A 25,555-nucleotide genomic window follows, 5' to 3' on the forward strand; every position below is an offset into this window, starting at 1 on the left:
TGCAGAAAAGAAAATAATTTATAATGTCAACCTTGTTTATATGAAAATACTGCAATAAAAGTCAGTTGTATTCCAGTCTACTGAACAAAAGGCCAGGTTCAGGATACTGAATCAAAAAATGTGCATTCTTCCCCAATACCCAAGTTCTGTCATTTATGCAACTGAGCAGGCACTATCTTTCTGTGATTCAGCTTACAGCTGTAAAAGGGAGATAGCAATATCTGGCATGGAGAGTGGTACAGATGCAGATTTAGCTATGTTCTAGTGCTAAGTTATGGTTTTGTTATTTCTAAACATGATTTTTTTTTTTAATTTGATGTAATTAAGAAGAAAACTTCAGTCAGTCTGAAAAAAATGCTCACGTGAAACGTTGTGGCTGCTTATGATTCTGTTTGCAGCATGTGCTTGAAGTCGGACACGCACTTAAGCATTCTGCTAAATAGCTACAGATTGCAGTATGTTTTAAATTAAGCAGAAGTTTCAGTACAATACAAATACAGAAAATTTTGTTACACATTTTTAGGACAAGACTCAAAGAAGAATATACAGGCCAAGGAAAAGCCCAAATGGTAAATATTCTTGTTGCCTTCTAATGAACTGGCAAAAACATTTCTGGTCACACCTCAGCTTTTTATTTGTTGATGATTTCCAACTCTTGATTTGGTAAATTTAAAACTCTGATAAGTTCAAAAGCACAGAAATAATGCTGGTTTGTTGGGGTTTTTTTAAGAGCAGCCTTACATTTCTCTGTTAACTATCAAAACTGAACAGAGATACAGTACTTTGGAAAAGTCAAGGACACTTGCTGTAGCTTAAACAATAATGTATTACATGGCAAAAGAAGAAAACAAGATTATCACTGTCCGTTAACATTGATTCAGTGTTTATTAGAGAAACAGTTCTATGCTAGTCTACAACAGGATATCTATCATCCAGTTCTAGCACCAGCATATTTCAGTACTCCTCTTAGACCTGAGTGAACCAGTGAACTTCATGTTCACGCTCTGTGCTTCGTACCTTCTGCAGTAAAACCTGGCAGTCTTTACAGCCTTGTTTTCATTAGAAAACAGTTTGTGTAAGAACTGACCTTAAGGAATTCTATTAAGCAACATAACATTAAATTCAGTTTTGTTGTTTGAGGACTTATCATGAGTCTTCAAAGATCTGTTCTAACATTATCTAACATACCAAATGAGGACAAATCAACATTTCATGCAAAATAAAATACAATTATTGGTACTTAACTAATAGGGAAAATATTGTGTATGTCTGGTCTATTAATAGTTTAATATTAATCTAGTAGGGCTGGTGAATAAGGTCTGGGCTCCTGGAACTATTGTTCATTTTATCAGTTTTGATGTTTTTAAATTTCTCTTTTTTTGCCAAAGAGAAATGAAAGCCAAATATTGGGTGCTAAAGAAACCCACAGAGAAGTTCAAAAGACATTCTCAAATGTTTATCATGCTAATAAAAGAACTATGGCTCTACAATATAGCTTTACAATTTCTGTAAGGTACACCATAGGAGAACAGAAGAAAGCAAAAAAACGTTTCACCTATCCACTCTCCTCCCTACTTGAATAAAACACACAATGCAGCTATTTCTTACCAGGTAGAGGTTTTTGTTGAAGAGCAGAAACACTGCGCGTCTCAGCACTAATTGCTAAAACATATCCTTCTTTACAGCCCATGTAAATTTCTGAGGTTGTTGTCCAGCAGTGGGCAGTAGGATGCACTGAGGGCCTAATATAATTTCTAGGCTTCAGCATGAAAATAAACAAGTTTAATCAACAATTGACAAATATCTGTACAAGCAGTTACATAAATTTTTAAGGAAAAAAAGACCATTACCTCATAGAGTTTCACCACTTGTATAACATCAGCTTTACTTTATTCAGTCATCCTTTCACTGAAGCTAGTAACTTGAGAAACAAGAACATTTTCGAAAAAAGTCTATGACTGCAGATAGTAGTGAAGAACTCACCTCTCTGCATAGAAGCCTGTTAAAATGATGAATTGTATTTTCACTGAAAAATTATATACTTTTAAATTTGAATTTATCTGGATCTATTCTGCAGCACTTTCATCTGCTACAGTTTTGTCCTCTAGCTTGGAGTTCCTTCCAGTATCTTCCCTACAAAGATACTGACCTACCATAACCAGGTCATCTCCCAATTTTTTAATGATAAAATTATGATAAAACTCAATACATTGAGCCTCTAGATTGTTTAATTCTTCTGTAACATCAGAACAGCACTGGAAGCCCAAATTGAAATGGTTACCCACTATGACTTCACCCTGACAAATGCTTTTCAAACTGCATTTCAGAATAGCCTTCACTTTGTAGACATAACCTGCACATGTGGTCTTGCACACTTGGCAGTACTAAAACACATTTTGTTTGAATAGTTTATCGTATCATATAATCCAAATTTCTCTGTAAAACAGCTCTGTCAACCTTTGGGTCATCTGCAAATTAGTTCTAGAAATATCCCTGCCGCAGACTTCCCATGTGCCTTGAATTTCATTTTACTAAAACAAATCTCATAAATCCGTCATCCGTAAAACAGGAAGAACAGAACTTCTCCAGCAAATATTATTAAAGACAGTGACCTGTTCAGATACAACGGCAATAGGAGTCATATAAATACCGCGACAGAAAGAACCAGATCAAAGAGAATTCAGGGAGGGGGAGAAGGGAACAAAACACAAGAAAACCTTGGGAGAACCTTTAAAAGACAAGACTCAAAGAACCACATGTGAGCAGAAGTGGTGAGGAACAATAGACACTATGATGGATGAAAAAAAAAAAAGAGTCTATAATTCTACAAAACGCCTGCTGTCTCACTAAAGGTTCTATAAAAAGAGGAAATACAGATGATTTTGTGATGAAAACATGGGACAGAGATTCATCAGTACATAGATTTCATTAGTAAAATACGCCAAGGGCTTGCTATATGATTCTTGGTACGTAACTTGCTCTCTATTTATGCTTACGAAGCGTTTTGAATTTCTCAGGAGAAAATGTTACAGAAATAAAGTATACTAATATTTAGTTTATAAAACAAATATGACTAACACTAATAAATCTATAACAAATGGGTCTTTCCATCACAGAGAAAAATACTTAATATAGGCATTTTCACTGATTTTAAGAGGCTTGAACATCACAAATATTTGGGAAGGTTGTAACTGAACCACTGTGAATCAGAAGATTCCTGTGTAAATACAACTTCTGTAATGTTCCTTTGTACCTGCTGTCATGACTATCTTTACACATAAACTCCGTAAAATATGCTAATCCTAGGATGAGATTATGTAAATCCCAAACCAGGTTACTTCTTAAACTGTGCATTGGTATGGTGGGGCATAATAATAATAATAGTAATGCTGTCTTTTTTTGAACTTCTCTCCCTTTTGAGGAGCACCTCTTCAGAGAAAATAATGCATGATGGATCCTTGTCATTAACAGTTTTATAAAAAGACAATGGAATAAAATTGGTGCTGGGGACGAAGTGGAGTCAAGTGGGCTTGTCATGGTAAAGCATATTGAGAAAACTCAGGTCCCAACTGTAACAAATACTGAAATAAAACTAAATCAATACAATGCAAGAAAGAAAAGGATTGAAAGCTGTAGGATATTTCAATTCCTTTCACTCTGCTGCCCCGTTGTGGTTACACTTTGGTACATACCCAGCCTCAGTATCTCGTTCTAGAGCATGGAACCCTAACACATTTCAAAGCAGCTATCAAGTGCACAGGCAATGGGCTTACTTTTCTTACTTGCCTCTCACACATTCCTTAGGAGTGGGCTAGAGCCTCCAGGGACCATGGACTACAGGTTGAGGACAACTCCATTAAATAATAGCCTAAATAAATGGTTCTCCACTTCGGATGCTTACATCAACATGAAAAACATCGATCTCAACTGACTTGGATTTAGTGATAAAGAACAAAAATCCTTCTGTTGAATTCTGCGGAGATAGGGAGAGCTTCATCAGGCCATGATACTATTCCCACTGCATTCAACTGAATGTGCCTCATTAATCACCACAGGAGAAGCAGGTTGCCTCTTACTAATTAAAAACACATTCATGATAGTAAAGAGGAAAATAACTCCAAGGTTTTTACAAAGATCGAGGCACAGATTTTAGGCCAAAGTCAGCTAATTGCTCATGGACATTTGTAATGGTATAGAAATCAACAGTGATAGTAACCACTGATAGATCTACTGCAGCAGCCTGTCAATAATAAAGACAGTGAAGAATGGTAGTTATAGCACCTCTATTTTGGATAGCCTGGTCCTTTACAGCAACTGTAGTCTGAAGATACGTTGATATCTGAGGAACTCAGCAATTTCAGTCACTTCAATCTCTCAAAGTTGCTGCATTAAACACTTTCCAACATGAGGATCTTGATAAAGCAGTATTTCAAAGTATCTTCTCCATCAAGTATATTCTGATCAACTTGTGTAGGAATTTCTTTGGCATAACTATATGTTCCATGTTGGGGTGCTGGATGGGGGTGCTTAACGTGACAAGACATACGCGTGCGATTCCCTCCAGGTGAGCACGGTTACAAGATCTGGTATAGCTCAGGTTTTCTGCTAGGTTACATACGGCACATACATGCATAGGCACGCGGGGAGGGGAGAATTAGTGCTATAAGGCACAATAAATGCAAGTCCTTCAAAAAATTGCTCAGCTATCATAGTTTGGAGCCAGGTGAAAACATGCCAGAAATTGATTCAGTGCCTCCTGGTGCTAAACTGTGAGTGTAGCACCTCACAATTTAATACACAGGAAAAAACATACCACCACAATAACAAAAGGAACAGCAGCAGCTTGTATTTCTGCAAAAGCTTTCATTTCTAAATAACCTGATGTTCATTATCTTGTCAATATTCATAAGCAAAACACACCCATCTAGGGAATTTGGACAGTAAGTAACTATCAAAATATTTACCATGTAATTTGAAAGAAAAGAAAATCTTTGTCAAAGCCTAGTAGAACCATCTACTCTTACTCCATGAGTATTGCTGTGTATAAGGAGAACATAATCACCTTGAAGGTGCTAAAAAGAAATCTAGGTTTTTCTGAAGGCAGTTGGGAATGAAAAGACTCTATAGTGGTATCTGGTATGGTTGCAAGCACAAACTTTTCCATGTGGAAAAGTTCACGACATCGTTCTGCAAGTCCAAGCATAAGAAGCTATCAGTCCTGAATGGAATAGCATCCATTCAAGGACAGACAAATTCTATTAAGCTTCACAGACCTAATACGGGAGATTTTTTTTTCCTCAATACCTCTCATAATTCACTTTACAGCCTAAATAACAAAGTATGTTTTGCAGTTCATCATCTGCACGTAATATAAGAGGCAGTATGGCAGAAGAAAAAGGCAATGCCCCGATGAGCATACATTATCTTCATTTTCCATGTTCAAGGTCACTTGAAATATAAACAGTTCATGTGTAATCAGCATCAGTACAGGATGTTTGTTTGCAGTTACTGATTCTCCTGGAAACCAAGGGCACCAGCACTTACACAGTTAAAAAACTGCAAATCTGAATGCATGAAGAAGCCATGAAAAGAGGATGAGGTCAGGAAAGCACCATTCCCTATTTTTATTTTTTATTCTGCCTTATAAGAAAAGCTTATAGCAGAAACCTGTGGTATACTCATTTGATAATACATAACTCACATTTGTCCATTGAAAAGACATAGTATAATGCCAGTATCATCTTATGCGTGGTAGTTTTGGTGTCTCACATACATCACGAGCCACCAAATAGAAACGGATGGTCTTAATCTTAGAACAGAATACCAGATTTGCAATTTAAATGTTTTCAAACTGGCAGATGCTTCTAATTGGTAGTCAGGTGAAAGTAAATTTCAAACAAAATGAGCACATTTTTGAAGCCTCTCAAAAGAGGCATCTCATGGGAGGCTATCAAGTAAATGATCAAATACATGCGAGACAAATGGACAGGTCCAAGACTGACAGTGGTATGGGAATGTATTTCAGAAGCAGGGGTTGCTGTCTGGAATAAAGCCTTCAATGTTTCTGTAGCATGAAACATTTTCAGAGTCAAAAAGAAAACAAATCTCAAGAGGAAGTAAGGATACCTGAAGGTTAGCATGGGAATAGGTTTTCAAGTTTTGAGCAGGTCATAATAGCTTGGGCACAGTTAAATGCTGAGATGCTTATACTGCTTCTGGGATACAGATTAGTACCTCCACTGCACAGACATGTTACTGTGCTAGAACCTGTGTCAGAAATCTCTACATTGTACTTCACTGTGCAGTAGCAGCATGTCTTGTAAGCATCCTCTAAAAATGGATTTCAAAAATATTGTTGAGACAATAGATCTATTTACTGGGTTGTACCTGTTTAACAGACACTAAAATTATCACTTTATTAACATCCATTTGCATAAAAAGCATAATGACTTGGAATAGTAAAAAGGAAAAAAATCAGTAACTACCATGAATGTTTCTGCTTCATCTCCTACCAGTCCAGCAATGGCTGAAACTGGCAAATCAGGGCCATAGTACGAATCTTCACTATGAGAAACTGGGAAAAACAATTCCTTATGAGGACTCACGGACCCTTGTCCATCATGGAGTTTCACAGGGCTATGAAAAAACAAGAGACACTGTCTGAGGAGAAGAAATATTACAAATAGTACATGGTAATACAAAACTGAGAAGCATGTTTTCAAAACTGTGAGACACCAATTCGGTTAACAGGCTTTACTTCTGCAAGAGTAGACAATCATTCTACATGGCACATACATTCCATTTCACTGAAAAGCAACAGTAATTCTACTACAAAAGAAGAATGTTGCTAACTGGCAGAAACAGACTGCCATGCTCTAACTCAGTGTCTTTTCCTGTTGTCTTGTATAAACAACTATTCTATGTTACTGTTTCCTTATTAACCAGGATTAATAAAGTCACACACCTAACTTGCATACGCTGTGAGGATTCATGCTTAATATTTCTTTGGAGAAAGTTTACCGATGATGAAAAATTATTGGTAGTGTTTGCCTGTTGTACTGTGGTAATCGATGTATGAGTGGCTGCTACAATGCAGGGGTTGAGGATTCTAGAGTTTACAAACTATGTTGATTTATGACTTGGAAAAAATTTATGTAAAATAAACGATTCTCAGTGGAGGTTTATCCTCTATTAAATGGAATGAAAAGTGAGGAAAAATGAGTATATGTGTATTTTCATATACATACTCTCTAATGACAAAAGGCAAAAACCCTTTCAGTATTCTTTTCATATTACAAATTAGGGCCTTGTCTATACTTTCAGTAGTGTAACTGTGTTAGTGGCAATATGTTGGTTATATTCATAGTTAACGAGATCAAACACACTTGGGAATTGTAGAGTACCTGCCACTGAAACACCGTAGGTGTTATATTTCAAGGACTCCAACTTGAATGATACGTACTACTTTTACACCAGCCTCAAGAAACATTTTAGCATAAATTCTAGGTTTGCTGTGCTCAGTGAATTGCATTGACAGAGCCATCCCCTCTGGACCTGCAAATTGGCCACACAAGCTGGAAATCACACAGAAAACGGACGCTGCTTTTGGTACAATTTGTGATTACAACAACATATTGTTTAACTATGCTTACTAGGAAACAACTTGATCCAAATTTGGTGGTTTCATAGCTACAAAAGCAATGCTCAACATAGCCACTTGCAGGAAAGCAGTCCAGGCACTACCTAAATTCAGTCATGCAGCTTTTGATAGAGGCTGCCAAAGCAGCTGATTCACATTAGCTCCATGATGTGCATAACCTGAACATGTGAGTGCTAAGAAATGAAATCATAAATTCAATTCAGTTGATTGACTAGACAGATTCACACTGGTTGTGATTAATCAGTTACTGATTGCAATTGCTAGGTGAACTAAATTGGATTAATTCTTTCCAAACACATGTAGGTTGCTAATCTTAGTTATAACAATATAATTCTAGATTTTCTCTTAACCTGAATGGTGTTGCACTTACTTTTGCTTAAGGTGATGCTCATCATTATTCTTTTCGATATGCCAGAATGTAACGGAGCTCTCATTAACAAAACACAGTTGTTGCCAATTCATAGGGTTAAAACTTAAAGAGGTTGCTGCTACCCCTGGCTGAGACTCACTGCACAGGATGACATTTTCTTGCCAGTTCCTTCATTAAGGAGAGTAAAAGAAAATCAAATCCACTAAATAAGTCAAAAACTTTCAAGCCAAAGATCTGGATTTTATTACGACTGACATTCAAGCAAATACTTTGTCACTGACAAAAAATTTCTGCTGTCAAACAAGTTAGGTCTTCTTGAGAATAAAAAGGAGGTGGTTAATTAGCCACACATAAAATTAGTACTGCTATAAAAAGATTGTATAATAAGTAAAATAATTTTGAAAACTGACATTTTAGAAACATTATCATGCACTTCCTTTTGTGGAAAGACCAACAGAATCAAGAGACGTGAATTTTTTTCAACCGTTCCATCAGTGACTACTTGAATGGGCCCAAACAGTTAACTCTTCAGCACCCCAGACCTCAGCCTTGCTTTTCCAATCTGTAAAATAATTATTATAATGCTTGCAGGCTTGCAGTTGGAAGGTATTATAATAGGAAATAAAACACAGTCAGCCTGTGATTATCTATGGATGACTTAGGTAATACAGTAATTGTGCTGTGAATGCAGACATACAAGCTATGGCTGCATTAACTAATGAGCACAAAACAGGAGAGAATTTGTGTGAGGCTGTTATGTACAGCTGACACAAGCCTGGGAATCTGCTTTCCACTGACTTTTCCTTTGTCCTGTGCAACCTATTTATGTTCTCACCACCTAATTTGCATATTTCTCTATTATCCACATTAATTCTTGACTGCATTTGCATTTTTAGGTGCTATCCAAGAACTGATTAACATAATTTGAAGAAAATGGTTAAAACTGTTTCTGAAGTTCTTGGACAATATATCTGCCTGCTAGCCTAAATAACATTTATAGCCTTAGTATTTGTCATTACTGCTGAGAGGGAAAACAACTAAAATGCATACACTGCTGTAAATGGATTTAGTATAATCCTGTTGTTCTGGCCTGTTATAAATTAACTCACAGAAACAGATCAGGACACAAGACAATGGTTAATATTGATAGCACATGCAAAAAATGAGAAGTAGTCACACAAACACAGTAACTCTCATTAAAATCACAGGTAGGTATAAGTTGCAATTCTGACTTTAAAACATATCAGTGTAGCTCTCTCTCTAAAGATGTCAACATGTTCTCCTCTCATACCTAACAGATAGTGCCAATGCTCTTTTATAGTAGATAATTTATTAAGATCTGAAACCATATGAAACTTCCTGAATTACTGTGTACAATCAGAGTTCACAGCAAACATTACTCCTCTTCTTCATAAGGGATAAAGAAGAGGCATCTGTAATAGTATCTACTATCACTACTAACATTCTGAAGTTATAGGAGTTTCTGCCTTTTCACTAATAATTGTACAAGAAAAGGTTATCATTAAATTGGGAGTATACAGAATATTCATTACGTGTCCTTGCTTGCCTTCTTCCTACTCCACCCTCCCCCATTTGTTTTGAAGAAGTGCTTAGACTCCACAGCCAATGGAAGCTTGCTGGCAAGGGAGGCATAAACAGGATTATATTTTTACATAACAATTAAAATCTTAAATAATCTTTCTGTATCTGTACCATATTATATAATATTTCTTTTCATGACAACAAGCAGAAAATGACGATCTAACCCAGTGACCCATGGTAGTGCAATCACTGAGCACAACTGTAAGACAGAACTAAGATCAAGCACAAGTAATTAAGAGGACCGCTGAAGGGTCCAGGGGGACGAAAAAGTGGAAATCGACTTTAGAACACTTTTCCCCTTTTCAGCAGGCAACTTACTTTCACAAACACCATGGTACTCAACTTCCAAGGGTGAACAGATAATTAACTGATGCTGAAGACTTTAGAAGTACTCCAAAACACAAAATTTCAAAGAAAGTAGAAGATAGCTGTGGCAAATAACAGCCATTCTGACTAGTGGATACTAATGCTAGAAAATAAACGGCAAGTTTGGTACAGAAAGTTTGCAGACCATGCTCAATCAGGAAAAAAAAGAGATGAAGGCAACCAGTATGTCTTCCACATTTGTTAACTTAATTTGTGCTAAAACAGCACACATACAAACTATGAATTAAATATAAATGGTATTAGAGATTTATTTTTTTTACTCTTACCATACTGAAAGAACAAATTCTGGGATTGAAGAGTAACTGGCTAGATACGGGCCTGTGAAACTAAATGCAAGTAAGGTGTAGTCCAGCTGAGCATTACCTGAAATGTAAAAATAAAGAACATGGTCTTTAGTTGCCCCAGACTTTACTGTATACTATCACAGATACTCTTCACATTTCCTTTATAACGTTTTCAAAGACATTCTTCAGGCCCCTGATTCTTTTGCTTCACTACAGATTATTGTTTTGATTTGATCATAAAAATGCTCCCTATGTATCACTGCTTGGAATTTTTGTCAAAAACTTTTGTCAATTTTTTTCAATAACAACTTGAATTCGTAAAGTATTTTTCCTTAAGTACCCTGAAATCCTTTGGAGTCATAATTTCATTCATATATATGAAATAAACAAGTTGTATGATCCTTATTTAAATGGCAAGGAAACTGAAACATAGATAGTGTAAGCAACTTAACTAAGGAGAGAAATGTTTTGATGTAGGCAAAAATATACGTTAGATCCCAAACTCCAAAGTTTAACTGCAAGAACCCTGATTCCTCTCACATCTCAGATTTCTCGATGTGGCTTTCAGCAGTCTGCTTGGGAGCCTACTGCAGTATGATTTTTTTGGTTATTCTCACTATATTTTCCTAAAATTAATTCCATTTCATTCCATTAGTTTTTCCTTTAAAACAGCTCCATTTTGTGTCGTCATATTCCTCACTAGTTTGAGCCTAACTAAAAGTAGTGCAATGGAAAATTCCTTCCACTGCTTTTCACGCATCTTGTCATGAGGCAGTTTCCTGTCTTTCAAGTCTTATCAAAAAAATCCTTCAGAAACTGGATGATTTAAGTATTGTTTCAATAAAATGGTGATGGGGAGGGTTACCACATCACTACCTTTTAATTCTGTCAGTTTATTCAGCTCTGGAAAATTGTAGATATATATGATGGGATTCAGCTTCCGGTCCGAAAAGGCCAACACTTGACTGTTCCCATTCACTGCAAAGGCTCCCACCTGACCAGTCTGAGAGTGCAGAGCCGACGTCTTCTTTGTTTCAATGTCCAGGAAGAGGATGTAATTGCCACAAGGGTAGCAGACAGTTTGATTGTTGATAAAGCCAAAGTTCTTGTTTGAGAATCCCTGAACCCAACTTAAGAAAGAGCAACTGAACGTTAAAACACTAAAGACACATTTCTCAAAATACTGCGATAAAGTTGTAGCCTAAGTTACACTGAACCAATGCTTGGCATTTCTTAGACTTATCCTCATACCAATGTTACAAACCACAGTAACTTCAAAATCTAGTATTACGAATCACCGGTTCAGTGTTTCCAAAAACATATGGTCAAAAGGACTGCTATCAGAACATGGAGAGATGCTTATATTTCTTTCAGTTTTCACTAAAAATAAAGTTAGCCAGTTCACAGGCTCTGGTTTTGTACTTTTATAACATAGTAATAGAGTATACCTTTATTCTGAAAGAATTACACAGGTACAATCCATACTTGGGACCCAACTGCATTTGCTTAACCTTTTTACATTTTCATAGTTCATCTCATCCCCATAAAATAAAAAACACAACGGCATGGCTTGAGTTTATATGAACCTAACAAGGAGGACTGTTCTGCTTTAAAGATACCAGTGCTTGAACATGGTAAAACTTTGGAATGTAAACAGGATGTGTTGCACAAGGACTGAAATAAATTACTGAAGAGGAGTCAGCTTAGGAATTTACAAAGTATCAACAAATTCATAACTGCCTGCAGATGTTTTTACCTTTCAGAAAGTGTGTGGATAAACATCAGGGTCCTCTTATCAAGGGGATTTGCATTTACCACTAAGGTGTCTGACTGAGCCACAGCTTAGCCTGCTAGTACCACGGCAGAAGAGTTTCAGCAGTGCCATTAGCACCTTCTCTTCTAATTTCTATTCAGAAACTTTCCATCTCTTGTTTCAAGTAAGAGCATTTGACTGGAAGAGATCTTTGCCCTCTGCGATTGCAAGCAGCGTTTTTATGCTCCTTTCATGAACATAAGTCAGTCTTAAGATCAGCTCAGGTGCTGATCCTCTATACTCTTACTAGAAGGTTGCACTACAGCCTCAGCACTCTCATAGTTTGAAACATTTTTAAATGACTAGTCTTAAGATATTTATGTCCAGCAATAACTTCTTGTTATCTTTTCTGAGTAGTTTCTGCTCTTGGCCTCTTTTGCTACACACCCGAGGAGTAAGCGTAGCCAGAGGGGAGCAGGAGCATGCTGAACATGTGCTTGTGCAGATGAACTGAACACCACAACAACAGAGAGGAGACATTTCAGCTGATGAATATTTTTCTGAACCTTTTACAGAAGAACTAGATGTATGATGTGCCACAGCACATAAGCTGACCTTTATGAAGAGAACAAGCTCTATGCTCTTCTCCAACACTAGATCTGAATCAGTGGAAATGAAGTATTTTTAACTTCCGTTTGCAGAGGTAAAATGAAGTCTAGAAATATGTATGCAGGGATAAATTAATTGGGATGACAGCACAATTTATCATCCTTATACACCCAGTAAAGGCTTAAGGGGACAAGGATTCAGGCTGTTACCTGATGTCAGCCTGACTGGTGCAGTACACACCGAGTCAGGTAATTAGCCATGGCTCACACACGTGTTTTCCATGCTGTGCCTGTCTCCAGTTCTGTTACAAACATTTTGTCAGAAGTATTTCAGTCATAAACTTAGCCAGCTGATGAAATGTAGATGGGGTAAAGTAATTAGAGTTGCTTGGAAATTTCCTTATGGAGCATTTTGCCACTGAAAAATGCTAGTTCATATAAAATAGATCACATGAAACCATGAGTTTTGTCAAAGTTTTGTGTTTTCTGAAGTTTTCTGAAGACACAGAACACAGCATTCCAGTTTTCCTCTGCAAAATAATTTTTGTCACTTCCCTCTAAAACTAATACTATACCTGCTAATATTAATTTATAAAAAAGGCAAACTTGAAACTTTTCTATTTTATGGAAATGGGCTTTGCTTCACATCCAGTAGAGCTTACATTATTTTTTTTTTAATTTTGCATAATATTTTCATTTCTTAATGGTGTTTTCACAAAGCAAAAAACCTTGGTCACAGCTTTTCCAAATAATACCAGTTTGCACAAGGGACCTTCTCAGAATAGTAATGACATACTTCAGATGGTATCTTTTTTACTCTGTGAGTAGTATCAGAACACTATCAGGCTGAAGCCTGTTTCTCCTATTAATAGAAGAAATAATTTTCTTTACACGAAAAAGTGCTGCACTTATTACAGATATATGTCCCATAAGCATCGATGAAACAGCTGAAATACTTGCAATGGACAAGGAAGTTTAACATCTGTCCCATTACATAGAAAAAATGTCTAAACATCCTAAATTGCTGTGAAAGTCTCAACCAAGGTGGGGCAGGAACAGCTTAATTCATCTAGAGCTCCTACTTGTTCAGAGCCAAAAAGCAAGTTCTTGGTTTGCCAAGAGCCCTAGAAGAGAAGTGTCTTTCTATATATAGTGTGTGTAATGTTTGTGGGAAAAAGAAATCTGAAAGTCTCTGACATGTAGCTTAAGATGCTGAGAGAGAAAGGCAGGAGTGAGAACTTAGAATACCAGGAAAAGTAAGAGCCACGTCAGGAGATGATGACAGCAGGGTTTAGGTAAAGAACAGCCAGGGAAATTCTAGCAGTTGAAGTAGTCTGGGTAAAACAGAAGAGAGATGTGGCCATGAACAGAACTAAACTGTATGGGTTCACAAGGCCAGGTACTGAGAAAAAAAAGCATGCCCCAAGAATTCATGAGGATTGCATGCTGCCAGAACCGCTCCAGAGGAAAATACCACAACTCGTGCCACACTTCCTATCAACTCAGCAAGCTCCAGCTTAAAACTAGTCAGGGTTGCATATTCCTTATTTCAGAGCCTCCCTGTGCTAAGGGCAGAGTACCTAAGTTTCACCCAAATCCACCAAAGGCTCAGTCACTGCTATATGCTGCAGCGCAAGTACTTCTTTCCCAGTCTCCCCACTCCCAACTACCTGCTGCCCTAACACAGACACACAGCACAGCAGCCTCTCTTCCTTTCTCTGTTAAACCTGTCCTATTCTGATGGCTGCACAGAGCTGGCCCGGGGTGCCAGAAGCTGTGCCCCGGGGGCACAGGGCAGGATACCGGGCACAACCCGCCGGGGCCAAGGGGCTCAGGGGCGTGTGGTGGCCCGAAGGGCGCAGGCTGTCCCGGCCAGCCCCCACCTCACTTCCAGCGCAGCCTCCTCGGCCGAGGAGCAGCGGCGGCCCCCCAGGGCCTCGGCGCGTAGCTCCTCAGAGGCCGGGCCCACACTCCAGGCCTCACCCACCACCTCCATCCACCACCGACCCGTTTACAGCCGTCTCTTAGGAACAAGAACAACAGCTGCTATTAGCTGAAGTAACTCCTCCCGCCGGGCTTAAAACAGACAGCTGATTGGCCTGTGCCCGTGCGCCAACCAACCAATGAGCACCGGTGGGTATTTAAAAGGACGGAGTGCAAAGAGGCGAGAGCTCTGTGCGGTGTGCTCAGTAGTGCGGGTGTTGGTATGTGGGTAGTGCCACCTGTGAGGCGCTGATAGCTGTCGCCTTTAACCTGGGCAATTGTTGCCTCTATGTCTCGAAAGCTGGCAGCTTTGTCAGGTATAGAAGCTTTATCAGCCTTGGGGGAGCCACCGTAGGTTCCTTCCCTTGGCCACCCCGCTGGTCCTTCCTGGCACTTGGCCTGTTGCTTAGTGAGACAGCTGTACCTGGTCTCCTGTTGCTTCTCTTCTTTTTCCTTCCAGAAAGTGTTGCACCTGGGGTAGTATTTTTTCAGGATGTGTAAGATGGCACTTGTGAAGCACCAAAGAGAGTTGGCCACTGGAAAGAAGAGAAAGTACAACTATGATCTCTATATATGTACTTAGTGTGGTAACACAGAAAGAATTTCCAAGCATTTTAAAAGCAGAATTAATAATAACATCTTCTTTTCCATTTCCTAAGGGGAGAAATGTTATTTACAGTGTCTTGCTTGTGTTAGTTTGTTACTAGCTGTCTGTACAGTGATGGTGTGTGGTTTTGTGATATTCCTCTGCACCCACAGCACCATGGAGCAACGCTGGAGGGTGGCACTCCTGTCCGGAGGCAGCAGGACAAGCCTGTACCTTCTCGTCTCCCTGGGCGCTCTGTGTGCGATGCAAAACCAAGACAGGATGAGGAAATGGGTTTATTTTTCCATGGTGCCTTTGAGGGGGTATCGTAGCAGCCAGATTTTGTGATGCTGCTCTGAGCTCCTGCATGCCTGTCTCTGGGCTGTGAGTTGGCAGACTGCCTGTGTTCTTCTTAATTGCTAAAACAAATTTCAAATTAATTTTCTCTTTTTTCATGACCAAGAATGCTGCTGAGTATTTCCTAAAGGAAGCACTCAGAGGAATGAGAAATATGTTCTCTAACACAGTTTTTTTAATGGTAGGAGAAATTTTGTTGGCAAAGGATATCTTATGTCACTTCTGTTTGCCTAGGGCATGGCAGGCTTGTGCAATGCATTACCACTCCCTTTCACTGCTAAGCTGCTTATTAATCGCATAATCAAACAGCAATGACTTAACAAAAAATCATGTTGTTGTTCTATCCAAATGGATAGTGGTGTCAGGTTCATGGTCACTTTACTAGTGGCCAACTCAGTGTTTGCCTGCAGAAGGGATCACCACAGAAAATACTGGTCTTTGTGACATGATGCCTGAAGCCCAACTCCAGTGACAAAACCAAACCAAAAGTTACCAGCAGGCAAAACTTCCCCGCTGTGCAAGCACAGATCCACTGATGAGACCAGGGAAGCTCCAGTGTTCCTCTGTTAACCCTGGGGATTTGACAGAGACATGCCCATCACCAGGAGGGCCAGGACCATCCCTCCCTTCAGCTATGGCTGCCCCAGCCCTCTGGTGCCTACAAAATTGCTGTTTCCTAATAAGGTACAGCTATGACCTGAAGGCCGGGTGGAAGTGTGTGGAACCCCAAGAAAGGAAACACTTTATTTCTGGGACCATAGATCAACTTGGATGCTGAAATGCGTTATGAGGAAAGCTCCTCCATTTCCATTATTATACACCATGAAAAGCTGGTACAAGGAAGGCCCTGGTGCCCTCACCTCAACTGAAGAGGAAGCAAAAGGGACAGAGAGGACTTCAGTCTGTTCTTCGGTTCTCCCTTTTGCTCTGTGCACATCCTGGTGCTCCCACAGGTCTGTTATCCGTTGCCTCCTCTTGGGTTTTCATCATGAAGCAGAACAGCTGCAGGAGAGAGAGAAACCCTCCTTGTTCTCCTCAAGATGGGACTGGACGAGATTTTGAAGGGCAGACATTGCTGCTGTAGCGGGAAAGGCCTGGCCCAGGTAGCCCTGTCTGTGGAGGAGCTGGAGGCAGGCCTGGTGCTTCATCAGCTGCTGGAGGCACCGCTTCAAAAAACCCAAGCATATGGGGTGTTTTGTCACAGGTTTCCCGTTTAAAAGAAAGTGCCAGCTGGGGTGGGTTATGCTGCAAGACCAGCTCAGCAGTGCCTGTCCCAGTCAGCACCCCCGGTGGAGAGGAGGGTCTCCTCTAGGAGGGACCATCGGGGTACGCGACGATCCTCCCATCCAAACCCCAGCTTTCCCCGCTCCGTGGGTGCCAGCCACCCGAGGCAGGGCGCCGGCAGCCCCCGGGGGAGGGAGGCGGGCTGGCTCACAGGCCCTGACCCCCAGCTGCCTGCCCGCGCACCCAGCGGCGGCGACCGGCGCCCCGCTGAGGGGACGGTAGTTCCCGCCCTCCTCAGGGCCGTCCCCCGCGGACGGGGCCGGCGGTGGGGCGCGGCCCGGCACAGCAGAACGCAACACAACGCCATGGCGGGCGATCACTCTCGCAGCCTGGGCAAGGGTAAGCGGCGGCCTCGGCAAGCCGGGGCTGGGGCCTGTGGAGTGGGTGCAGGGCTGTGCGTGAGGCGAGTAACGGCTGTAACGATCGTGGCGGTTCTCTTCTCTCTCCTCAGGCAGCGCAGCCCCGGGGCCGGTGCCCGAGGGGGTGATCCGGCTTTACAGCATGAGGTTCTGCCCCTTCGCCCAAAGGACTCGTCTCGTCCTCCGCGCCAAGGGCATCAGGTGAGGCCGTCCCGGCGGGCCGGTGTGGCGGTTCTGGGCCCGGGTGGCTGCTCCCCGCCGGCCGCCCGCCCGCCCCCGCGGTCCCCCCGCCCCGCTGCACCCCGCGGCGGGCCGTCAGGGCTGGCAGGGGGCGATTCGAGCTTCCCTGCTTACCTGGACGTCCTAAACGGCTATTATTTAAACAGCCCTGAAAAAACTGAATGAAAAGGGGTTTCTGTGGGTGATTTTTGCTATAAAGCTTGAACTTTTAGGACTCTTTTTGGGGGGCAGTGTCTTGCTGATGTGGGAAATAAGTAGGCTGTGTATGAAATCAATTACGTAAAGGCCCAAAGTAAATTCGTAGGGAAAAACCCCAAGCTGATGGGGTTTTTTTTTGTTTGTTTGTTTTTTTGTCTTGCCCCTGTCTCCTGAATGTTTGCAATAATAGCATTTGAGCTTGTCCTGAGTAAATGTGAGTAGAGCCTTAATGTATGTTGTTGTTTGATTTTGATGTAAGCTGCAGAGATAATTCTGGGAGATACAAATATTAAGTGTTTCTGTTATATTACAGCTTAGCAAAACACAGTAGTGAGTGAGTGACTTTTTTTTTAAAGAGGAAATGTTCTGTGTTCCTACAATGTCCTCTCATTCCCCTGCTGTAGTAAGTTAATGGCATTCAGTAGTTGTGTTTGTTTCTCTTTCAAGATAGCCGTGTCATTTCAGTATTTTTAAATGGGGACTAATGCTTCCCTCAGTTTACAGCTTCAAAGTAACAGGGTTTTCCACCTGCGGGTTCCCACCAAGTCCCAGGCCTGCCAACTGTTTGTTAACCAGCACTGGGCTGGGAGTCCATATTAGCATAGCGAATGCTTACCACTCAGTTCTTTTGATAGTGAGATAAGAACTGTCTTTGTTTTTATTACTTTCTTGTCTCTTTTTTTCCGAAGAGTAGGTGCATTAAAACTTCCAGGTCAGTTTAATTTTGTTTTTACTTAGTGTCTTCAGTCTGATTTTTTGAGCTGGGAGGTTTGGTTTAGTATAGTGATTTTGGAGGGGGTTTATTGCTACCTAGCCACAGTAGGTGCCTTCTGGTAACCTTTCAGTTGTTTTGAAGGTTCAGCAGATCTTTGGGCTTACAAGGAATTTGCTAGGGTCAGACATATAACACAGCATTTAAAATGTTAGTATAAGATAGGCATATTTCCCATGTATCTTTTTTATCAAAATCTATTTTGCCTTTACCCTGCACACCTGTTCTTATCTTCCCCACCTGTGGCCTCATATAGTAGGTAGGATGCTGTCCTGATTTGCTCTGTGGTGTAAGGTCAGATTAAAGTTCAGCTGCATTTCTTAATTGGAGTGTAACTTATTTGCAATCAAGTGCTTCTTTCTTAGAATGTCCCCGAACCTGTATGTGATAAGTGTGCTGCATTCTAAGCTTGACCTTCGCTTTTAGGATGACTGTAAGGGCTGCCTCTGTGTGCTTGCAGACTATTCATGTGTTTTCTATTAGTTAACAAACAACTCATTGTAAGTCAGTGCTGATTTTCTCCAGCAAAGGGAAGTGTTCCCTGGCAGTATTTCTATATGTCAAATGCTTAGCTCTGCAGGGGAATGAGGATTCAGCCTCTCAAGTACTGTAGCTATTGAGGTGTTATGACTGTATTTCACCATGGTATGGAGTGGACGGTAGCAGAACTGAGCCTACTTGCGTCTTGTTTCTTTTGCTGTTTTAGCCATGAAGTAATCAACATCAATCTGAAGAACAAACCTGACTGGTTCTTTGAGAAGAACCCCTTTGGGCTTGTTCCTGTTCTGGAGACCAGCAAGGGCCAGCTGATCTATGAGTCCCCAATTACTTGTGAATATTTGGATGAAGCATTTCCGGGGAAGAAGTTGATGCCTTCAGACCCATATGAGCGAGCCTTTCAGAAGATGCTCTTGGAACAATTCTCAAAGGTACTGCATGATCAGGGTGGGATTGTGTTTCTTACTTTACTATAGCGCCAAAACCTGCATCTCTGTTGCCAGTGCTGCTTTTGTCCTTTGACAGAGGACTTGTGTCTGGGAGAAGCATTTTAAATAACTGAAGGGGTTATTTGGGGTCTCTTGCTGTGAGCACGTGCAAACCACTGTGTGTCTGAATTGCTCCCAGCATTTATGTGTCAGGATAGATAAAGGCAGACAGCCAAGCTAGTGACAGTGTATATGACTGAGGCAGGATTTTGGGCATTGGAAAGGTTAGTAGACCAAACTAGCTGAATGCTTGAGACCTAGGCAGTAAGAATTGCTGTCTTTTGATCTGAGTCTTTCTGTAGGAAGTAGTGTATGAATGCAGAATGTGAAGAGTGCCTGACTTACTGAGAACACCTACAACCATGGAAAAGAAATGGCGGGTGGCTGTAGACATGGGGCACGTATAAGACTGGTTTTGGCTCTCCGTAGGGATTGGAGGTGACTGGAAGTAACCTCTCTGCACCCTAAGCATAGATAATACAAGTATGTGCTTTCATGGTTCTAGGAAGTGAAAGAAGTGAACTTGGATATGAGGCAGCAGAGGAGAGAAAGCAGTGCAAGATGCAAAGAGCGGGGATAGGGAGGATATATTTATAGAATCATAGAATAGTTTGGGTTGGAAGGGCCCTCCAAGGATCGTCTAATCCAAGTCCCCCTGCAATAAGCAGGGACATCTTCAACTAGATCAGGATGCTTTGAGCCCTGTCCAGCCTGCCTTGAATGTTCCCAGGGATGGGGCATCTATTACCTCTCTGGGCAACTTGTGCCAGTGTTTCACCACTCTCATTGTAAAAAGAAAATTGTTCCTTATACCCTCTTTTAGTTTAAAACCATAATCGCTTGTCCTGTCACAACAGGCCCTGCTAAAATTTGTCTCCATTTTTCTTATAGGGCCCCTTTAAGTACTGAAAGGCCACAATAAGCTCTCCCTGGGGCCTTCTCTTCTCCAGGCTGAACAGCCTGAACTCTCAGCCTGACCCTGCAGGCCTGCTCTCAGTTTACAAGCCTTTCTTGAATAGGCATGATGGGAAGAGGGCTGAGGGGAAGCATGTTACAAGAAAAGAAACGTGCACTGAACGTTGGCTGTATGAATGACAAGATCTTAGAAAAATGTTTGTCTATGAGCTTTTAAGAATATAATGTGGCTAGACTTGGCCACGGGGCAGCTTCCTGGTACTGTACGCTAATTTATTTCTCTGGCAATTACCAAATTAGAAAATGCACAGGTTTATAGAAGCCTGAGTATCCTGGGCTACATGTCTCTTTCTTAAAGTACTTTAAATGTTGATAATTAAAGTGCATTTGGATTTCAGGAATGTGTAACTGGGCAAGGAGTACCACTCTGCACCTTGCTACTTTTTTGGTAGTGTGTGCAAATGGGAACCATGCCCTTCTTTTCATTATTCTCCTTTTATTACAAGACTAAAATTCATTAGTATTTGCATTCATTCTTCCTTTAAGCCTTTTATTACCTATTATGAAGTATGAAAGATGTATATTAATGGACTTTATTTAACTCTTTCAAGTTAAATCTTTAAGCTTTAACTTGCATCTAGTATCTCAACATCTTAAGGTCTGAGAGAGTTGTATTATTGTAATAGGAACATTAAAACTTTATCCTTTCCTTTGTATAGATAACACCCATAGTTTTCAAGTATTTTGTGGCAGTCAAAGATGGACAGGACACCACGGCGCTGAAAGCAGAGATTGCTGAAAAGTTTGGCAAACTTGAAGAGGTAAGAGTATTTCATGATAACAACCAAGTTGCCAGTCATTCTATGATCACTTTTTTTCTTTTATGCTTTGGCCTTTGGAACTAGATCTCTTCTCATTTAGTTGGTAGTAATAGCAATGAACAATCGTTCAATTTACTCCCCCCAGCCTAGGATGCACAACAGCACCATTGGAGTAAATTCAAAGTAGCTAAACTAAACTTCATCTGTATGATGAAGACTGTGTGGACTTACGGACTTTTTGAATTCTAGATGATTGCTGTTATCTTAGAAATATTTTTTGTGCTTGAAATGTAGGGAGACCTTGCAGCGTGTTCTAAGAGCAAGGGTTAAGGAGTCTGAGCTGCTAAAAAGCATCTGTGCTGTAGCTCTGCTGAAATCAGTGCAGATACACTGGTGATGAAATAACATCTTTGTTCACAGGGACAGTAGTGATAGGATGATGGGTAACAGTTTTAAACTGAAAGAGGGTAGATCTAGATTGGATATTAGGAAGACATTCTTTATTCTGAGGGTGGTGAGACACTGGAACAGGTTGCTCAGGGAAGTTGTGGATGCTCCATCCCTGGAAGCGTTCAAGACCAGGCTGCATGGGGCTTTGAGCAACCTGATATAGCGGGAGGTGTCCCTGCCCATGGCAGGGGGGTTGGAACTAGATGATCTTTAAGGTCTCTTCCAACTCTAACCATTCTATGATTCTAATGTAATCTGTCCCTTGCAGAAATCCAGCCGTGGGCCATGTGCTACAGTGGTGTAATGCAACTTCAGCAGAGGTCCAGGAAGTGTCAGGTGGCTTTGATGCTGTATTAGCAACTTCACAATCCTGATGTAGTGTCAGTAGTGGTTCTTGGCTGTTCTGAACAGCTGTCAGACTTGCCTTTACCATGAACCCATTCCTTCTGTGTTATTAGCAGCCACAACTAATGCTTGTCTGGCTCGATCAAAAAGCAGTCCTCTGTAGTGTTTCTCTTCTGGTGCAAAGCTACCAATAGCTTTCTAGTATATTCCTAGTTCTCCTAACAGTTCTGTGCATTCTGCTTCCCTATCAGCTTGACTTGCCCAGTTGTTTTCAGAGTAGTCTTGTCTGTCTGGTCAGGCTGATGCTGGACTAGTGCAGATTATAAATGAGCTCTTGGGGGAAGCCACGTGTGTTTCACTTCCCTGAAACACAAATCTATTAAACATTAAGGAAGTACTAACCTTCCTCCTGCTTTATTAATGCTGTGAAATACTTGCTGATCCTTCAGTGTCTCTATTTTACTATACCCCAAAGGATTTAGGAAGAAGTTCTTTACAGTGAGGGTGGTGAGACACTGGAACAGGCTGCCCAGAGAGGTGGTGGAGGCCCCATCCCTGGAGACATTCATGGCCAGGCTTGATGAGGCTCTGAGCAACTTGACCTAGTTGAAGAAGTCCTTGCTTACTGCAGGGGGGTTGGACTGGGTGACCTTTAAAGGTCCCTTCCAACCCAACAGATTCTATGATTTTGCAGGAGCAGCTGAAGGTCAGCTGAGGGTAGGAAGAAGGAACAGAGCCATGCAACCCTCACTCAGCCTATTGCAGGAGATATTCAAGAAGGGAAGTGTTTTGAAGCACTGTTGTATTTAGCTTGCTGTTACCCAACAGAGGGAGCTGTGTTCCCATCTCTGGGTCTCTGCAACTGCCAGGTTACAGTCTGCCAGACACCTGGTAATTCAAACAGCTTGATGCTTACTGAAGAACTGCTTTGAAATTTCTACTGGAACATGGGGGTTAGGGGACAGGGAGTAAATGCCATAGACGTGTTGTCCAGATTTGTTGTGTGTCCAAATTTGAAGGCAAAGTCCCATATTTCAAATGCCAAAGCATGTTAAATTTGGATGACCATGGCTCTTGAAATGTATCAGAAACATAAATGTTAACAAGAGAACTTGCTGCCTTTGTGGTCCTGCTTTCTGTGCTGAGCTGTGGGCATCTCTTTCTGGAGTATGTGGATGTTACTCTTGCTTCCTGTTCTGTTTGCACCCGGAATCGAATCCAGTTCTAGATGTAATGTTAGAAATGCTTTCCTTACACCATTTGGCTCAAGTGCCATGAGAAAACAGTCTATGCTAAAACAGTGTTATAGTTTACCTGGATGTTAAATTTAACTGGATTTATTGTCCAAGAAATGCATATGCATTGTTAGGTTTGATTAGTCTGTGCCATTAATGCTTTTTGACAAGTAAGAAATAATAAACTGACAGATTCTGAGTGTTAAATTCCTTTTTGTTTGTGCACAAGCTGCAGCTCACTAGTGAGTCACATTTTATGACAGTTTTTGAACTGCTGGAGAAGAGCTGGACTGGCAGTGTATGAAATAGTTAAGCTTGATAGTACAGCTACTTTATTGACTAGCATGGACTCCTCAGATACTCAGTGTACAGGAGAAATGTGCTGTATCTGCATTGTTTGCTGGCTGATACCTTTGGTAAGCCTGCATTCCACTACGAGGTGGGAATGTTTTGTTACTGTAGTGTCCTGCTGCAGTAAATTCCTTTGGAGGGCAATTGTCATCTCTCGCCCCTCACAGATTCTGTCCAAACGCAACACTGTGTTTTATGGTGGGGACTCAATCTCCATGTTTGACTACATGATCTGGCCGTGGTTTGAACGTCTGGAGCCATTACAGCTGAAAGAGTGAGTACCTCACTTGGCTTCTAGTGCATACTGAAGTGCCTCAGCATAAATATTCTTTGCGTACACTCTGCAGCAATGGGCCACTCTTGGGTGCTGCTGAAGAAAGCTCGTATTGTGTTCCAGTTTGGGGCAAGGATCTTCTCAAGAGAGATGAGTTGTTCAGGGATGTTTTGTAAACAGGCTTTCTCTCGCTAAGTCTGATTTACTACTAAATAATTTTGACAGATCTGGAAGAAGTGGTCAAAATACAGGACTTTCTCTCCATCCCTAACATCATAGATGAAAATGGTCTTTATTTGAAGGGGATGCAGGTATGGTGGCCTATGCAAGAGAGAGGAGAGAAGAGGCTCATGAGTTGTGGAGGACTCAACCATTGCACACAGTATTTGTTTCAAGAATCACCATTAGCAAAGCAGTCCAGAAGGAGGCAGTGGTGCACAAGCCTCTGCCCTCTACTCAGAGCAAATAAATAACAACAGTGGGCATAACGTAAGCAAAAACACGCTGATATCTTGCACAATAAGTGCTTATTTGTGGTTTTGCTCAGCTTTGCAGAATGCACAAGCTCTGTAGGAATTCTTTCACTTTCCAGACGCTAGTCTGTCTTCTATGATCTGATATGTATTTTCATCACCTGCTCTGAGCTGAACACTGTACAGGGAGGGAGAAAGCAAAACAAGAAGTAAAATAGAACTGCTCAAGCTGTTTTTCTTCCTTGATGCCCTCCAAGTTTCCCATTACTTAGTCTCTTTCCTTTTCTCATAGCATTTTGAGTCACACCCCAAAGCTCCAACGCTGGATGGAGGCCATGAAGGAGGACCCTGCTGTCAAGGCTACAATGACTGACCCGCAGACATTCAAAGATTACCTCCAGCTCTACTTGAAGAACAGCCCCGAGGCATGTGATTATGGGCTCTGAGGTGCCAGTAGTCACATGCTTGCTAAAGTGTCAGTGCTGCTTTTCCGTGTGAGCTGTGGGCATCTAGTGTAACTTGGCATGGGCTCTTCTCTGGTTGCATTTCATAATGGGGAATAAATCTATGCTGAAAAGGCTGAGAAACCTTCTTTGAACTCCACTCCTTCCTGTCAGGAGGAGGATGCGCTGGCTTCAGGCAGGAGATGGAAGTCATTGCTGGGCATGTATATCATGTGAAGGAAAATGTTTGCTTTACTCAGAGGTGATGTACTATTATTTCTGCCCTCTTTGCAAGCATTACTGGTGGGAAGTCCTTGAAGTGACCCTGTTACTTGATTTAAAAGTTGTAATGTTGATGTCTTGGAAATAAATAAAATGCAAACGATGTTGTCTTTAAACACGGGTTGTTTTTTTTTTTCCTTCTTGTTTCCAGGCAGCTATTAGTGACTGGACTGGTTGCGCAGAGAGGAGCAAGGCACTGTAAAGACTAACGAAGTAGTATGGTTTCTGAAGTTAAGGTCCAGTTATCTAGTACAAACTGTACTCCTCGTTAGACATCATTGAAGTTGACATCCTACCCACTTATCCCTGCTGGAGTTCCATTTGCAGGAACCATCTAGTAATGGCTTCCAATTTGGAGTAGATTTGCTAGTGAAGCGTGTGGTTGTAATCCTTCTCTGCCCTTTTGAAGTAGGGTTGTGTTTATTCTAGGTCCTAGCCTCAATTATCCTAAAGGCTGGAGTAGGGAGTAAAGCTGACAGAAACCATATCCTGAGCAGAAGGATGTTTGTTTTCTGTTCTGTTCCAGAACTTGAAGTA

At 41.1% G+C, this 25,555-nt stretch overlaps 2 protein-coding genes across 2 annotated transcripts in view; one reads left to right on the forward strand and one right to left on the reverse strand.

Moving 5' to 3' along the window:
- The window catches only part of CFAP43 (cilia and flagella associated protein 43), a 49,402-nt gene extending 34,713 nt beyond the window's left edge, over positions 1-14,689 (reverse strand). The window contains exons 1-6 of the mRNA XM_074592679.1: positions 14,548-14,689; positions 11,180-11,433; positions 10,286-10,382; positions 8,031-8,198; positions 6,486-6,636; positions 1,609-1,759 (exon numbers count right to left, since the gene is read on the reverse strand). Of these exons, the coding sequence (XP_074448780.1) occupies positions 1,609-1,759; positions 6,486-6,636; positions 8,031-8,198; positions 10,286-10,382; positions 11,180-11,433; positions 14,548-14,660 (934 nt within the window). The 5' untranslated portion in view covers positions 14,661-14,689. The remainder of the gene's footprint in view (positions 1-1,608; positions 1,760-6,485; positions 6,637-8,030; positions 8,199-10,285; positions 10,383-11,179; positions 11,434-14,547) is intronic.
- A 2,278-nt stretch (positions 14,690-16,967) lies between these two features.
- LOC141745092 (glutathione S-transferase omega-1-like) lies at positions 16,968-25,134 on the forward strand. Its single transcript, XM_074592247.1, has 6 exons — positions 16,968-17,213; positions 17,326-17,434; positions 19,150-19,372; positions 21,064-21,165; positions 23,714-23,820; positions 24,586-25,134. The coding sequence occupies exons 1-6, from the start codon at positions 17,180-17,182 to the stop codon at positions 24,737-24,739; spliced, it is 729 nt and encodes a 242-aa protein (XP_074448348.1). The 5' UTR covers positions 16,968-17,179; the 3' UTR covers positions 24,740-25,134.
- The last annotated feature ends 421 nt before the right edge of the window (positions 25,135-25,555 follow it).

The sequence above is a fragment of the Larus michahellis genome, chromosome 6 (genome assembly GCF_964199755.1).
Source record: "Larus michahellis chromosome 6, bLarMic1.1, whole genome shotgun sequence".
Lineage (NCBI taxonomy): Eukaryota > Metazoa > Chordata > Aves > Charadriiformes > Laridae > Larus > Larus michahellis.

Bases quoted from the DNA above. Each gene is read 5' to 3' on its own strand.
- LOC141745092 (XM_074592247.1), top strand. From the start codon at position 17,180: ATGGCGGGCGATCACTCTCGCAGCCTGGGCAAGG. The intron at 17,435-19,149 runs GTGAGGCCGTCC...TTGCTGTTTTAG, and splicing joins CTCCGCGCCAAGGGCATCAG to CCATGAAGTAATCAACATCA. The intron at 23,821-24,585 runs GTGAGTACCTCA...CTTTTCTCATAG, and splicing joins GAGCCATTACAGCTGAAAGA to CATTTTGAGTCACACCCCAA.